At 42.9% G+C, this 16,374-nt stretch overlaps 2 protein-coding genes across 6 annotated transcripts in view; one reads left to right on the forward strand and one right to left on the reverse strand.

The window, feature by feature from the left end:
• LNX1 (ligand of numb-protein X 1) overlaps positions 1-16,374 on the reverse strand; it is a 192,571-nt gene that overhangs the window by 104,903 nt on the left and 71,294 nt on the right. For all 5 annotated transcript variants that reach the window (XM_017893283.1, XM_017893282.1, XM_017893281.1 and 2 more), the window contains one exon: positions 7,683-8,148. In XM_017893283.1, the coding sequence (XP_017748772.1) occupies positions 7,683-8,062 (380 nt within the window). In that variant the 5' untranslated portion in view covers positions 8,063-8,148. The remainder of the gene's footprint in view (positions 1-7,682; positions 8,149-16,374) is intronic.
• LOC108542978 (COMM domain-containing protein 5) lies at positions 9,640-10,479 on the forward strand. The gene is given in 2 exon segments (XM_017893278.1): positions 9,640-10,341; positions 10,378-10,479. Coding segments are annotated over 2 exon segments (804 nt in total).

Below are 16,374 nucleotides of genomic sequence, written 5' to 3' on the forward strand. Positions count from 1 at the left end.
GGTAAGAAAGTGAAATGAGGCAATGCCCATAAACAACAAAGGGCTTAATGGGTATTAGCTTAAGGTTATTGTATTTTATTTTTTTCAGAGATGGCGGTCTTGCTCTGTCACCCAGGCTGTAGTGCTATAGCACAATTATACCTCACTGCAGTGGTGAACTCCTGGGCTCAAGCAATCCTCCTGCCTCAGCCTCCCAAGTGGCTGGGACTACAAGTACATGCCACCATGCCTGGCTAAAAAAAAAAAAAAAAAAAAAAAAAATTAAATCTTTTTCAGAGATGAGGGTCCCTCTATGTTGCCCAGGATGGTCTTGAACTTTTGGTCTCAAGCAATATTCCTGCCTCAACCTTCAAGTAGCTAGGATTATAGGTGTGAGCCACTGCACCTGGGTCCACTGTTGCTAACATCTATTAGTGATAGTGAATGAACCTACCTGGAAGCTTAACGTCTATCTCCAAGAGGCTTTGTTATTCTTTTCTTATCCCTTCTTTCCTCCTATACTATTAGGGAAGTGACATGTTATAGTTTTATCCTAAATATGGAGTTTCACAAAGTCCTGAAACATACTCTTCTTGGATGTCCAAGACCTCCTATATAGATCAGAATTCTTAAGTAGCATGATGTATTATAAAGGTCGTGGACTTCATATTGGTATTGGATTGTATTTCTGACGATCTTGGACATGTCAGATTGCTTCTGACATTTGATACATCTTTTATTAAAAAAGGATGCCTGCCCATTCACCACCTTGCATTTAAAGGGGATGAAATTAATTAATGTGACTGCAATATAAACATTAACGTAAGGTTTTCTGTTGTTTTTTTATGTCACTATTGCAACCACTGCTGGTTGCCTATCAAATATTTAATCTCCCCTTCTTCCTTATAACAGAACCCAGGTTTCTTTTATGCTGGTACTACACATAGACTGTCTCACAGATGGGCAGTGGTATAACACAATAGTGACTAATGAGGTATAAGTAGAAATTACTGGGTAAGGCATCTCAGAAGGCTCTTTAAAGGGAGGTGTCTCCATTGGCACATCGTATTTTTCCTTGCCTGCCTAATTCTTTCTACCTGGAACTTGTACATGACACTGAAGCATGCAGCCATTTTGAGACCTTGAGGTGACAAACTTGAGGATGAAAGCTAAACCAATTCCTGCTGGCATCATGTCATGGCAAAATCATAGTAATCCTGGGCTTCCCACCCCTAGGCTTTGTGTTACATGAGAAAAACAAAACTTCTACCTCGTTAAACCAATATAACATAATTTTCTATTACCTGCCATCTGATGTAATCCTAATTAATACAATCCCTTGGGGCTAAAACCCTACCTCAAATGGACAGAGATTGCTCCATGGCTTCCTTGCCAGTAAACAGCCCTAACTCTAATCCTTGCCCTATTCTTTGCCTGGCTGTCCTATTTATCCTTAAATGTTATCTCAGATATCACTGATCATCTCCTATTTTCTTGTTTCTTTTCTCTTCACTAAACAGGGTTTATTTAGGGGCCAGGAAAATGTCGGGTTCAGAGTTAGAAGGTCGCAGTAAGGTTGTATGTCAAAGCACAATTATTATGAGATGTTTAGTCCGGCTGAAATGACCAGCAAGACTAGTACATGCCTACTTTTCATAGGTAATAGTCCCCTGTATTTCTTTTCTTTTCTTTCTTTTTTTTTGAGGTGGAGTCTCACTCTGTCACCAGACTGGAGTGCAGTGGGGCAATCTTGGCTCACTGCAACCTCTGCCTCCCGGGTTCAAGTGATTCTCCTGCCTTAGCCTCCTGAGTAGCTGGGACTACAGGCACGCACCATGATGCCCAGCTAATTTTTGTATTTTTAGTAGATATGAGGTTTCACCATGTTGGCCAGGATGGTCTTGATCTCTTGATCCTGTGATCTGCCCACCGCAGCCTCCCAAAGTGCTGGGATTACAAGCCACTGTGCCCGGCCCTCCCTGTATTTCTTCTTTCAATAAAGTCTTTCCCACTTTGTAGACAGCTAGCTGTGTTGTCCTGAACACACTACCCTGGATGGAAGTAAAGGTCAGCAGAGGTTCCAGGGTAGACCTTTGGAGAAGAAACTCCCAGGACATTGGATGCAAAGTTAATCAGGAAACTATTTCCAGCCAGCCTTCAGCCACGTGTGTCTTGGGCCAATTACATCACGTCTTTATTCATGGCTCTTTTCAAATTATTGAACAATGAACTCTGTATTCATACTAGTAAATACTTGAGGAGGGTCAGTTTTATTATCTTCCATTTTTAGGCAATAAAAGAGTAGGTACAGCAAACCACCATGGCACACATACACCTATGTAACAAACCTGCACATTCTGTACATGTATCCCAGAACTTAAAAAAAAAAAAAAGAAAAAAAAAGGAAAAGGAGAGAAAATAAAGGGCAATATGAAACTATTCACGTGTGTTTTCAACTTCTTTCTTTTACCTTTCAAAGGTCATTTCCTTAGAGGCAGAAATCACAACTTATTTTTCTTTCATTTAGGGCCTGACCCTATTGTGAATCCTTGCTAAATACTGTGTATGTAGATGATGAAATTACACAATGAAAATGTGGTCTTGAGCCTAAAATAAGTCTTGCTCAGGATCAAGAAGTAAAAGCTTGGCTTCCACACACACTTCCAGACATTGAAAGTCTGGGTCAAGAGAGATGAGCAGATGGGCCGTCTGCAGGGGCCCCACTACATACTGGTAATGGCCTCCAGTTAGGAAGGCTGCCATTCAACTCAGTAAGTCCATCTCCCCCTGGGAATTCTCTACAGTAGACCCATGTGATGGGAGTCTGTAAGCATCTAAGAGGGCAGAAATCAACAGAATTAGCCAGAAGGTTCAAACTGCTAGCTCCAAACTCAGATTTATTCCCATAAAAGAGCTCTCTAGTCTGAAAGCAGAAACAGTTGTCCAAGTAATCAATGATCTAGCCAGTCATGCATACCTACAGCCAGTCCTAAATGTTTTACTCAAGTATTTATATTTAGTAGACAAGTATTATTTACAAATGAAACGCATTCTGGAGAAAACAGGCAGCAGTTGTTTAAAGATGTGACGCTGTTTGCCTGTACCCTGACTTAAGTCTCCTGTTGGGTAACAGGTGCAGAAATTTCAGTTAGACAGGAAGCATAAATTCAGGAGATTATTGTACAAGGTGATTATAGTTAATAACAATGTATTGTGCAGTAGAAAATTACTGAGTACATTGTAAGTGTTTTTATCACAAAAATGGTACATATGTGAGGTAATGCATGTCGATTGGCTTGCTTTAGCCATTTCACAATATATACATATTTTAAAACATCATATTGTACACCATAAATATATACAATATGTATATGTCAATTGAAAAAATAAAATTTGGGCCTGGTGCAGTGACTTAAGCCTGTAATCCCAGAACTTTGAGAGGCCAAGGCAGATCACAAGGTCAGGAGATCGAGACCATCCTGGCTAACATGGTAAAAACCTGTCCCTACTTAAAATACAAAAAATTAGCCGGGTGTGGTGGCAGGCACCTGTATTCCCAGCTACTCGGGAGGCTGAGGCAGGAGAATGGCATGAATCCGGGAGGCAGAGCTTGCAGTGAACCGAGATCACGCCACTGCACTCCAGCCTAGGCGACAGAGTGAGATTCCATCTCAAAATAAATAAATAAATAAAATGTAAAACAATTATATTTAGATGCATATTTATTGAATAAAGTAATGTTAAAGATCAAGCAAACCAATGCAAAATTTATAAACAAAAGCTATGACAAGACTCCCGTACAAGTGGCCACCAGCCTGGAGGCCTCACAGAGAAAAGTAAACACTTGCCTCTTAGTTTTCTAAATTCAAGGGACTCCAGAGGTATTAACTACTTCTTAAGTATTCTTCTTAATATCCCTCCTAAGGGGAGGAAGAGGGGGCCTACTGGCCCATTATAGGCCCAAAGCCCAAGAGAGATCCACAGTCTGGTTCTAGGTTAGCTTCAAATATTTTTTTTTTTTTTTGAGACAGAGTCTCACTCTGTCACCCAGGTTGGAGTATAGTGGCATGACCTCAGCTCACTGCAACCTCCGCCTCCCAGGTTCCAGAGATTCTCCTGCCTCAGCTTCCTGAGTAGTTGGGATTACAGGCACCCATCACCACGCCTGGTTAATTTTTGAATTTTTGGTAGAGACGGGGTTCACCATTTTGGTCAGGCTGGTCTCGAACTCCTGACCTCGTGATCCGCCCGCCTTGGCCTCCCAAAATGCTGGGATTACAGGCATGGGCCACCGCGCCCAGGCAGGTTAGCTTCAAATTCTTAATCCTTGCCAGTAAAACGTCCAGGGGGTAGGAGGCGAAGGACTGTATATTAGGCCTATGGTGACTAATACATACAACATATTTTTGGAAATGTTTTCAACCTACTTAGGAAGCAGAAGTGTGGAGGCTTGAGAGCATGTGTTGAGGCCCACGCCTCCCTGATGTGGGGGCGTCCTCTCCAGAGAGCTGCTATGGGCGCCTGTGAAGGACTCACTCAGAGGGTGCAACTTAAAAAGGTGACTCACTTTCAGTTTTGGGTTCTCTCCTCACTGCCGTTTTCCAAATGTGCATCTCATTATCAGCTGAGTGTTCATCAGGCTTCTATCTCGGCCTTCCTTGAGGTGTGTGTGGGTCACACAGGCTGCATGGGCTAAGGGTGAATGAAATTCCCTGTCTGCTTCAGGCAGCTGAGGGGCACCTGTGTCATCTTTCTCCTGAAGACCTCACAGATTTCCAACAGTCTCCTCCTAGCCCTTCCCCTCCCCACCTCCCTTCTGGCCTAACCCTCAGATCCATGCACTATCTTCTCCCTATTTTTAGAAGCACTCTCAGCCCCAAAACAGTCCTGGATGAAGGAATGAGGAGTCGCCGCTGGGTTTTGACTTTCTCCCCAGAGGATGCCTCCAATACTGTCTTCTGTCTCCCCACTCTTACTCCTGGGGTGGGCAGAATATTCCCCAAAGATGTCCAGCTCCTAATTCTCAGAACCTCTGAGTATATCACTTCACATGGCAAAAGGGACTTTGCAGATGTAATTAAGAATCTTTTTTTTTTTTTAAGATGGAGTCTCGCTCTGTTGCCCAGGCTGGAGTGCAGTGGTGCAATCTTGGCTTACGGCAGCCTCTGCCTCCTGGGTTCAAGTGATTCTCATGCCTCAGCCTCCCAAGTAGCTGGGATTGTAGGCTTAGGCCACCATGCCCAGCAATTTTTATATTTTTAGTAGAGACAGGGTTTCACTATGTTAGCTAAATTGGTCTCAAACTCCTGATCTCAAGTGATCTGCCCGCCTCCACCTCCCAAAGTGCTGGGATTACAGGTGTGAGCCTCCATGCCCCACATAAATTAAGAATCTTGAAATGAAGGAGCCATCTTGTATTATCCAGGTGGGCCCAAGGGAGTCACATGGGTTCTTATAGGAGGGAGGCAGGAGGCTCAGAGTCACAGAAGGAGATATGAGGATGGAAGCAGAAGCCAGAGAGAGCCTGGAAGATGCTATGCGGCTGGCTCTGAAGATGGAAGAAGGGGCCATGAGCCAAGGAAGACAGGCAGCACTAGAAGCTGGAAGAGGCAAGGAAAGGGATTCTGCCCTGAAGCCAACAGGAATGCTACTCTGCTGACACCTCAATGTTAGTCCACCAAGATGTATGTTAGACTTCTGACCCTCAAAACTGTATGATAACAAATTTGTTACTTCTTTTTTTGAGACAGCCTCTTTGTCACTTAGGCTGGAGTACAGTGGCGCATCACAGCTCACTTCAGCCTCAACTCCCAGGCTCAAGCAATCCTCCCACTTTAGCCTCCTGATTCACTAAAACTGCAGGCACACATCACCAGGTCTAATTTTTAAATTTTTTATAGAGATGGGGTCTTTTGCTATGTTGTCCAGGCTGGTCTCAAGCTCCTGGACTCAAGTGATCCTCCTGCCTCAGCCTCTCAAAGTGCTGGGATTACAGGTGTGAGCCAGTGCGCCCAGTACTTTGGTTTGTTTTAAGTCACTAAGTTTGTGATTTGTTACAGCAGCAACAAGAAATGAACACAGCTCCCAAGCACAAATGTATAGCTGCAACATATCAGGAACACGGGACCATGGTGAGGGTGAAGGGAGCTCTACTGGGTTCTTTCTCCTCCTTGTTCCCCTCATCCCCCTGCCCAATGTGGCCCCCACTCTTGAACATGGCTCTGTGCCAACTCCTGTTGGCATCTACCTCGCCTTTGACTCCAGACCTACTTCTTTCCCACCAACGTCTCTCATACCTAGGCAAAACTTTCAGCAAAGGTCACAAATAGACTACCCTACCTACTCCTCCTTTAACCACATCTACTTCTGGGGAATGAGGGAGGTAGGGCATCCTAGTTTAAACACCAGCAATAACAGCTGCAACCCAAAAACCTGAGGTGGAAGCATCTGGCTCAACATCTTGGGGAGAAAAATGAATTCACTGACATAATGAGTGTGAAAAACACATGCTAAGCACTACACCCAGGCCATTGCTTTTGATGCAAACTTCCATGTTAGAGAATACATGCAAGTCCCAAAAGACAAAGACTCAGATTCATGACCTAAGGTATGTAACCTTTAAAAAAAAAAAAATACCTGCACCTGCCTCCTGCCCTTGTCATGACAGGAACCAGGACAAACACCAGCTTCCAAATTTCCTGTTACAAAATAATTGTGGTATGATTGTTCACTCTTTATTAAGCACTTTAAATGTTCTCATGCCCAGGGACATGACAATGTAAGTGGACAAAATAAGAGGAAGCCAGATGGAACGGGTGATGTTAGCCATCAGCAGCGGCAATCACACCAGAATTCTGCCACCAGTGTGGGTGCGGTGTGTGGGTGGGTGTGTGCGTGCATGCAGAACTTAGCAACTTGGCCACAAAGTTAGCAGAACAAATTGCTTGGAGGACAAAAATTTCCTAAATTTCTCCTTTTAAAACTTAATTGAGAACACCTCACACCTTCTCAAAGGACAGTTGTGCCTTGTCAATTCCAATACAGAGGAAATTCTAATAATCAAGGGTCAAACTGGGGCACCTTTTTTTCGTAAGTGAAAAAGCAAGCAGCGCCTATCAGGAAATACTTCTGGGACCCATGAGCCTCAGAGAAAGCTGCTCATATGCCCTCTCTGGCATATTTCACATTTCACAACATACACACATGAGATGAGCTGGTCGCAAAAAGACAAATACCATATGATGTCATTGATATGAAGCACTTAAGAGCATATTCATGGAGACAAAAAGTGGAATGGTGGCTGCCAGGGACTGGGGAAGGTGGAATGGGGAGTTTGTGTTTAATGGATATGGAGGTTCCATTATGGAAGATGAAAAATTTCTAGAGATGGATGGTGGTGATAGTTGCACAATACATGAAAGTACTTAATACCACTGAACTGTATACTCACAGTGGTTAAAAATGGTAAACTTTATGTTACATTTTATTACAATAAAAAAAAAATCCCATAAACACACACACACAACACAACTCCACCAAATGCTATTTCCTCACACTGAACCATGACCATATACACCTATGTGTTTTTTTTATTTTGAATGGATCATTTTGTTGGTTGCAACCCCTCAGGAGACTGGGGGGTGGAGGGGTCCAGCTGTCCCCCTTGGGGGCGGGGCTTCCCAGCTCACTGGTGGGGGACCTACCTGGTTCCAAAGTGATGCTCGAGGTCGCAGCGCTGCAATACCTGGGCGCAGTGCTCTCTAAATGGGCAGGTCACCAGCAGCTTGTTGAGGAGTTTGTTGACCAGGATGCTGGACTTCTTGCAGTGCTGCAGAACCAGAGGCTTGCGATCCATGGGGCAGAAGTCCTTCTCCACCAGGAAGTTGGTGAGGCAGAGGGTGCAGTAGGTGTGTCCACATGGAGTGTCCAGGGGGTCCAGCAAAGCCTGTAGGCAGATGTGGCAGATGAGGTCATCATCCACATCCTCCGGGTAGCTGTAGAAGTGGTTTTCCTCCAGGGAGTGGGCTTGGCCGCACACTGCACACAGGGGTTCAGGGTCATTGGCAGACTCTGGCTGGTTCATGGTCGATTGGAGCACAGTATAACAGGAAACTCAGTCACACAATATTTCCTCAGGAGCAAGTCAAGATCTAGGAGCCATCCACACACCTAAAAGAAAACAAGAAGGCTCACTTTTGCCTCCCAGCACATGAAAAACTTATGCTTATGGTAGACATGAGACAGTGCTGCCAATGCATGGCGAATTGAGCTACGATTCAGAAAGCCAGGGTTTAATGTCCACTCTGGAGTAACTGACAGGACCTTGGGCAAGCCCCATGGCCTCCTCGTGCCTCTCTTTTTCCACACATGCCAGTAGGAATAATGTTCACCTTTAACATCCTCACATTGGTGTGGTAAGAATCATTTGGAAAGTATCTGGGAAATGCCTAAAGTAACTCTAAAAAATGTAATTTGTTAAGAAAATTAAATAGATCAGTGATTTATAAAATTCTTGTCAGATCAGGACAAGAAAAAAAAAAACAAAACAGTTAATACTGTGATGGCTCTTATCTTTCTTCCCCATCTTTCTCCTAAACTCAGAAAATGTAGGAGATCAGAGCTTTCAACTAAGTCATCTGAGAGGAAATAGTGTCGCTGAGCCTTTCATATTTTCACTGTGATAAATGCACTGTTGTCTCCTGTACGCATTTCACTCAGTTGGTCATTAGTGGCTAAGTGGGCTCTGGACACATTGTCTGGGTTCAAATCCCACCACTACGGGCCAGTGATTTCAGACTGTTTTCACATCTGTAAAATGGGGATAATCACAGGCTATTTCATAGAACTCTTGTGGGGATGAAATGAGATATGATACATAAAGCTCTTAGATTTGTATTTATTACATACTAGGCACTCAATAATTCCTACACGTATTTGTTACTGAATTCATTGTCTCTAGTCTAGCTCTGGTAGCCCAGAAACTGAAAGCTAGAGCTCCTATAAGGTGCCTTTAAGCTTTGTTCTAATAGGACTCTTTTATTCCATTAGATATTTTTCTTTTTTTTTTTTAGATGGACTCTTGCTCTGTTGCCCAGGCTAGAGCACAGTGGCACGATCTCTGCTCACTGCAACCGCTGCCTCCCAGATTCAAGTGATTCTCCTGCCTCAGCCTCCCGAGTAGCTAGGATTACAGGCGCACACCACCATGCCTGGCTAATTTTTGTATTTTAGTAGAGACAGGGTTTCGCCGTGTTGACCAGGCTGGTCTTGAACTCCTGGCCTCAAGAGATCCACATGCCTTGGCCTCCCAAAGTGCTGGGTTTACAGGTGTGAGCCCCCATGCCCAACCTAGATATTTCTTTTAAACAGTAGAATACTATCTAACTACTGTTAGAATACTAACAGTAGAATACTATCAGTATTCTAACAGTAGAATACTGATAGAAATACTATCAGTGCATCTAGGAAGTCCCTTGGGTAGACAGTCAATAAATAGTTTTCAAGCACCAACTCTGAGCTAGGTCGTGAGTTGGATATGCAGACCTTTGAGAGAGACTTAAAGGATATGCTTCTGCCCTCAGGGAGTCCCAATTCCAGAGGTGACATGGAGACGCACACAAGTAGGAGCCCAGTGCAAACTAGGGCTCCGGGTCAGCTTTCATGGTGATTAAGAATCCCGCCTCGGGACCAGGCCCGCTTTTGGCTGCATCGACTGGGGATCGTTGGCACCAGGTATCTGCATCTGGGACCGACCCTCTGGGCTTGCTGATCAAGGAGGAAGCAGCAGCAGTATCTGATGTGGGGGCTGCAGCTCTGTACCTGCATCATCCTGGTGATAGTCACAGTGGCCAAGTGAGTTTACTGGGGGCTCAGCTTCCTCCAGAGGTGGCAGCAATGGCCTAGCTACTAGGGGACCTAAACAGGAGCACGTTCAGAAAATTGCTGAAGTTTGTGGTCAGCAGCCTGCAAGGGGAGGACTGCCGAGAGGCTGTGCAGTGTCTTGGGGTCAGCACCAACCTGCCAGAGGAGTGGCTGGGTGTCCTGCTGGCAGGCATGCACACACTGCTCCAGCAGGCCCTCCATCTGCGCTCCACCAGCCTGAAGCCCAACACCTTCAGGGACCAGCTCCAGGAGCTCTGCATCCCCCAAGACCTGGTCGGGGACTTGGCCAGCGTCGTATTTGAGAGCCAGCAACCCATCCTTTATTCTGTGGCCCAGCAGCCAGGGGCTCGGCTGCCCCATGTTGCTGACTTTCAGTGGTGGGTGGATGTGACAATCTCCACCAGTGCCCTGGCTCGCTCCCTGCAGCTGAGCGTCCTGATGCAGCTGAAGCTTTCAGATGGGTTAGCATACCACTTCGAGGTCCCCATAGACCGCTTCCTCATAGACCGCTTCGAGGTCCCCATAGCCAAGTTCCAGGAGCTGCGGTACAGCATGGTCCTGGTCCTAAAGGAGATGGCAGATCTGGAGAAGAGGTGTGAGTGCGGCCTGCAGGACTGACCCCTCACATGACCAGTCCCATTCAGGTCAGGCTTGGACACCTCAGAAGGCGCCAAAGTGGAGCTGACTCTTCCCAGGACAGCCCTGCCCTTCCCATGAGGCAGGCTCTTCATCCAGGTGCTTTCGTAGATCTTGTATTTTAGGTTGGGCATTTTCATTCTTCTGCCTTAAATCCCTGACCTCACAGAGCTGACATTCTAGTGGGGCTGAGGGGAGGGGAAATATTATAAAATAAATAATAAAATTTTTTTTTGAAAAAGAAACCTGCCTCTTCCCTCAGCCCCAACTCAACTTTCCTCTTTTCCAAAAGTAAAAGACCTTACGCTTTCCACAAGAACATAAAGACACATGAATAACCTAACAGGAAATTAGCCACATTTGGAAAGAGCCCAGCAGTCATAAACTGTATTATATCTCTTTTCTTTTCCAAATAAAGTCGGAGGTTGTTTGTACAAACATAGACTTATCTCAAAAAGAAAATACATTGACTTCAGGCTTTCATTGAGTCAGCTTTGTTGTTTACATTTCTGTACTGCAGTAATATGCCTGAGAGGACACTCTAGTGAAGAGGTTGCTGGTAAATGCCCTTAATATAAAAACATTTAGAAAATTGTAGCATTTTATTTAGCATCGATAGGACCACAGAAGGCAAAAAAAGAGGGTACAGGAGGGGGCGAAGTTGTTTCAAGGAAATCTATGCAGCTGCTAATTGTCCTCAAGGCTGTTAGAAAGTACTGGAATCTCACAGGATATACTTTAAGTGACACCAGAAACAGTTGAAAAACAAACATGAAAATGGAAATGGACCACGCAGAAGATTATCATCTACCATCTGTAGGGGAAAAAAGGTGCACACAGGATGAACTAAAGCTCTAAGTCTTTTAAGCGTCTCTGTAGTGTTCGGCCATATAGTCCCACATGCTACGGTCTTGGTTATTCTTTCTCATGATGCTGTAGGGGAAGATAAATTCGGGCTGCAGTGTGGTCATACCACTGAAAATACAACTTCATGTTTCTGGGCCATTCCCTTATTGGTGAAATGGTGGCATTGGACCAGATTTTCGTTTTTCAAACTGTGCTGTAGAAGTCATCAGATGCTTCCAGATCTTTCAAGGGAATGGAGATACGAGGAAACCAAGGGGGAGCTTTGCCTACTCCTCCAGCTCTGCCATTATTATTATTATTATTATTATTATTATTATTATTATTATTATTTATTTATTTATTTTTTAACTGGGGTCTCACTATGTTGACCAGGCTGGTCTTGAACTCCTGGCCTCAAGCAATCCTCCCATCTTGGCCTCCTAAAGTTCTAGGGTTACAGACATGAGCCACCACACCCAGCCTGCCATTATTTCCTTAATGCATCAGGTTCCTCTTAATATTCTGTTCAAAGAATACTAGCTTTTAAAAAAACTTGCAAACTACCAGACTAGATGGTGTGCAACAGTCCCTTTTAGAAACAGAGTTCTATGATTCTGTGCTAATCAAGTGGGGTTTTTATGTTTTGTTTTGTTTTTGATGATCAGATGTTTGGGGAAAATCCTTTTTTCATCTAATAGTTCTTTGAACATTTACCAGGTGCCAGGCACTGTGCTAGGGGCCTTATTATATTACAGTATATTACGTTTTTCAGTCCTCACAAATGGCCACAGTTTTAGTTACTTCGTTTCTTGTTTTGTTTTGTTTTGTTATGTTTTAAGAGATGAGGAAACTGAAAGGCGGAGGGTAAATAACTTGTCAATCACACCAAAAAAAAAGAAACAAAATGGGCAGGGGCTGTCTGACTCCAAGTTTCTGCTCCTACTTCCCTACTTTGTCTCCCAGCATCTTTCTTGATTATGGCTAGTCAGAATCCCAATAATGTAACTCATTAAATACAAGAAACCCAGGAAATTAGAAGCCTTAAAATCTCTTCAGGCTCCATTGCAAGTAGAATCATGTGTCGCTTAATGATGGTGATATGTTCCGAGAGGTGCATTGTTAGGTGATTCGGTCCTTGGGTGAACATCAGAGAGTGTACTTGCACACAGCTTCATGGTATAGCTGACTATACATCATATAAATGTGTAGTCTATGGCTGTCACTGCAAACCTGTACAGTATGTAACTGTACCGAATACTGTAGGCAACTGTAACACAATGGTAAGTATTTATATGTCTAAACATAGAAAAGGTACAGTAAATGGGATCACCATCATATGTGGAGTCTGTCATCGACCAAAACGTCATTATGGGGTCCAGGACTGTAGATACGTCAAAGATCTCTGAAGAAAAAGATTCCTTGATTTCACTGCGTGCTGAAGCAGAATGAATGGAGGGAGTAAGCAAAAATGGCAGATTTAGCTCCAACTCCAATTTTCTTTTATCTTTTCCCTTCCTTTCTTTTTCTTTCTGAGAGCAATTTGAATTCCCTGGCACTTACCCATGTGGATAAACCAAATTCTTAATATAATGTTAATGTAAACACTGCTGTATATATTTTCTGACTTTATTTTAGACTAAATAAAGCCTACATGAATAGAAACAGATTATGAGATAATTGACTGAACAAGCAGTTTTGGCTCTAAGGGAAAGAACTAGGTAGACTTAAAAAATATGATTAATAGCTCCCTGGTGGTTCTTATTTGCAGTGTATAGCTTATAAACATGTATGATGTATCATGTTTTCAGACATATCAGAGCCTTGCTGTTGAATGGAGAAAAATTATTAAAAATCATTAAGCCTTAAAAGGTAAACTAGTTTCTCCCACCAAAAGTAAGACAGAGGGCCTGTCAGCTTTGTGTCCATGTAAATTTACTGAACGTATCAGCCATCAGCATCTCTGGCCCTGGATGAAGTAAGCAGACAGAGCTGTGATACGGTGTTTTGGCAGTTTAGAGTAAGAAAGAGTAGTGGAATGGATTGATTCCCTCCTTATGTACGTGTATCATGGGTAGGGTGAAAATCTTACACTTTTTTGGTATAACCCTGTTGTGCCTTAGGAATCACCCTTTCCTTCTTGCTTCTGATCTGGAATGGGACAGAAACCAGAGGTGACTTTTAGAGATACATGTAGCCAAAACCACCAATCTAGTGCTGAAAAGCACCTGGAAAAATAAAAAACCCCCATCTCTCTTTGCTCCTAATCCCTCCTTCCTTTCCTACCATTTTATTGACTAGCCTCAACCCTGTATAGAAGCTTCTCTGCCTAATTCTCAAATTTTGAACTTCCTGGATGACAACAAAGACACATACCAGAGCAAAAGCCAGTCGGTGCTGCCCATAACCAAGAGGGTCATTCGAGATCATATGTCTACTGTCATCGCACTAGACAGATTTAAGAACAGCCTTTGGAATACAGCCCGTTTGGAAGTGGAAACATTTCTGCATCAGGTAACTCATCAGAACAACGGGATCCTTGGTGTGCTATTGTCCTGCTAATTCTCCTTTCAATGCACCCTGGCTTTATAGAAAATGGTTATAAGATGTAGTTGCCAGAATAAACCACACACTCCACTAGAAAGACAATTGGATAAATATAACATTTGGCATGTGGCACTGATAATTTTACATGTTCTTCCCATTGAAAGGACAAGATTTGACCCTAAAGCATCTCTGAAATTGTTGCCTGAGTCACAGTTTTCTAGTAATAGGAGGAGGATTCCATATTATGAAAAAGAATCCTTCTTTATAGTCGCATGGTGGTGTGTCCTGCATTGGCACTTCAACCTTGTCAAAGATGAAACACTGTAGCCACAGACTCTGAGTCAAAAGGAAGCCTGACAGATGAGAAAGGACTTTATTACTTTATAAAATAGATGATTCTGCCTTTGGATAACTTTGATTTTAGAGGAAAAAGTCCACATAATGAGCAAAATTTTCCTTTCCTATACCTCACCTGCCCTTTCCACAAGTGCCACTGTTACTAGGAGCTCTTTAGAATATGTCTAACTTTTTAAGTCCTTTAATTATTTGAAGACAGATCTCATGTTCTCCCCCAGGGTGAATAGCCTCAGGTTCAGTCAATATTTCTTCCACATTCAAATCTCTTCTGCAAGCTGCCCAATTGATCAGTGTCTCTCCTACAATGTACGGGTAGAATGAACTCCAAAACTCCAGGCCAGAGTGAAGTTAGGGAATCTGTTCCCTTGATGGGACTGCCAGACAGCCTGAGACTGCATCCACCTTCTTGTAGCAACAGCACACACTACTGCTATTACTCCAGTGGGTAGAGCAGGAGACACTGCCCTGAGGCCTGGAGAAAACAATTCTTAGAGGTGGTGGAGGAGGTATATATCTTAAGAGTAAAAAGGTAGAAATGTAGAAGCTTTTAAAAATAAAAACAATGGCTATGAATGCAGCTTAGAAAATGCAAAAATATGTAGTAGCATTAGGTGGATTTATATAAACAGAAGATAGTCTTCAGTGGCTAAACAGTTTGGTACTGGAACTTACAATGTATATCCAATCCTTAGAACCACTGCTATCTGGGGAATGTGGGGCTCTCTTATTTGTTTGTAAACATTCCTTTACTTTGATAAATCTCATTCCAAACTTTACTGACATAGTAAATAACACAAGAAAAGGGAAATGAAAACCTTTTAAACAAATGCTAAATCAGACATAATTTTTCCCACCCAGAAGTACAAATACTGAAGAACTTCCACTGAAATTCACAATAAATGAAAAAGTTAAAACAGTGACAGGCCACCAGCGACTGATGGAGAGGCAATGAAAGGAAACGAAGCCTGCAGCTCCAGGTGCTCCGTGTCCCCACCCCAACGCCAAAAGATGCACAAGTACTTGAAAAAGGAAAGTATCAAAGGAGTTATACTGGTCACCCGGGACCATAACAGCTGTCCCCTTATCCAGGGAGGGGTATCTGCTGAAGAATCTTGCTCATGAAAAATTCCTACTTTGCCATAGCATATTCAGAGAAATCCACTGAATACATTCCTAAGTAACAGATCTAGTGCTGCACTAAGCCATGTTGCAGCCTGAGGCCAAAGGAAAAATGCATGTCCTGATATGTACATTTTTGTTTATTTTCAATGGCTAATTTTAAAAAATCATTAAGGAAGTTGAAAATGTGGAAAACATGAAGAGTAGGTATATCAAGACTTAAAACATCAATTTAAGTTTAAATATTTTATTTATTTTCCAAACAATTTTAGAAATAGTTTTGCTTTCCTGGCTTTAAAGGAAATACACTCATCAATGTTTTCAAAAACCTTTCTCTTTGCTCACTGTGTTAGTCCATTTTCATACTGCTATGAAGAAATACCCAAGACTGGGTAATTTATATAGAAAAAGAGGTTTAATGGACTAATAGTTCCACATGGCTGAGGAGGCCTCACAATCATGGCGGAAGGTGAAGGAGGAACAAAATCATGTCTTACATGGTGGCAGGCAAGAGAACATGTACAAGGGAACTGCCGTTTATAAAACCAACATATCTCATGAGACTTATTCACTGTCACAATAATAGCATGGGAAAAACCCACTCCCATGATTCAATTACCTCCCATTGCATCCCTCACACAACATGTGGGGATTTTGGGAGCTACAAATCAAGATGAGATTTGGGTGGAGATGCAGCCAAACCATGTCACTCATCTTGTTTTTGATTGAGGAAATGTTTGATCACTTCCCTTAACTAAGTGATGATCTTAAATAATTTCTAAATAACTTTAGCTTATTGATCTTGTCTTTATTCGAATACATTTTGACCTTTTGTTCATCATGGATTTTTTGCATTCATTTTGCATTGTTTTAAATATTTCATTCACATTAGGATTACTGAATTTTTCCGGCACCTTAAATTTTGCACCTGAAGGTGAGTGTCTCACTTGCCTCACCTTAATTATGACCTTGTCACTGTTATTTTTAAAACCTAAGTGGGGAGAGCAGAAT

This window comes from Rhinopithecus bieti, unplaced genomic scaffold, assembly GCF_001698545.2.
Source record: "Rhinopithecus bieti isolate Rb0 unplaced genomic scaffold, ASM169854v2 scaffold_23964, whole genome shotgun sequence".
Classification (NCBI taxonomy): domain Eukaryota; kingdom Metazoa; phylum Chordata; class Mammalia; order Primates; family Cercopithecidae; genus Rhinopithecus; species Rhinopithecus bieti.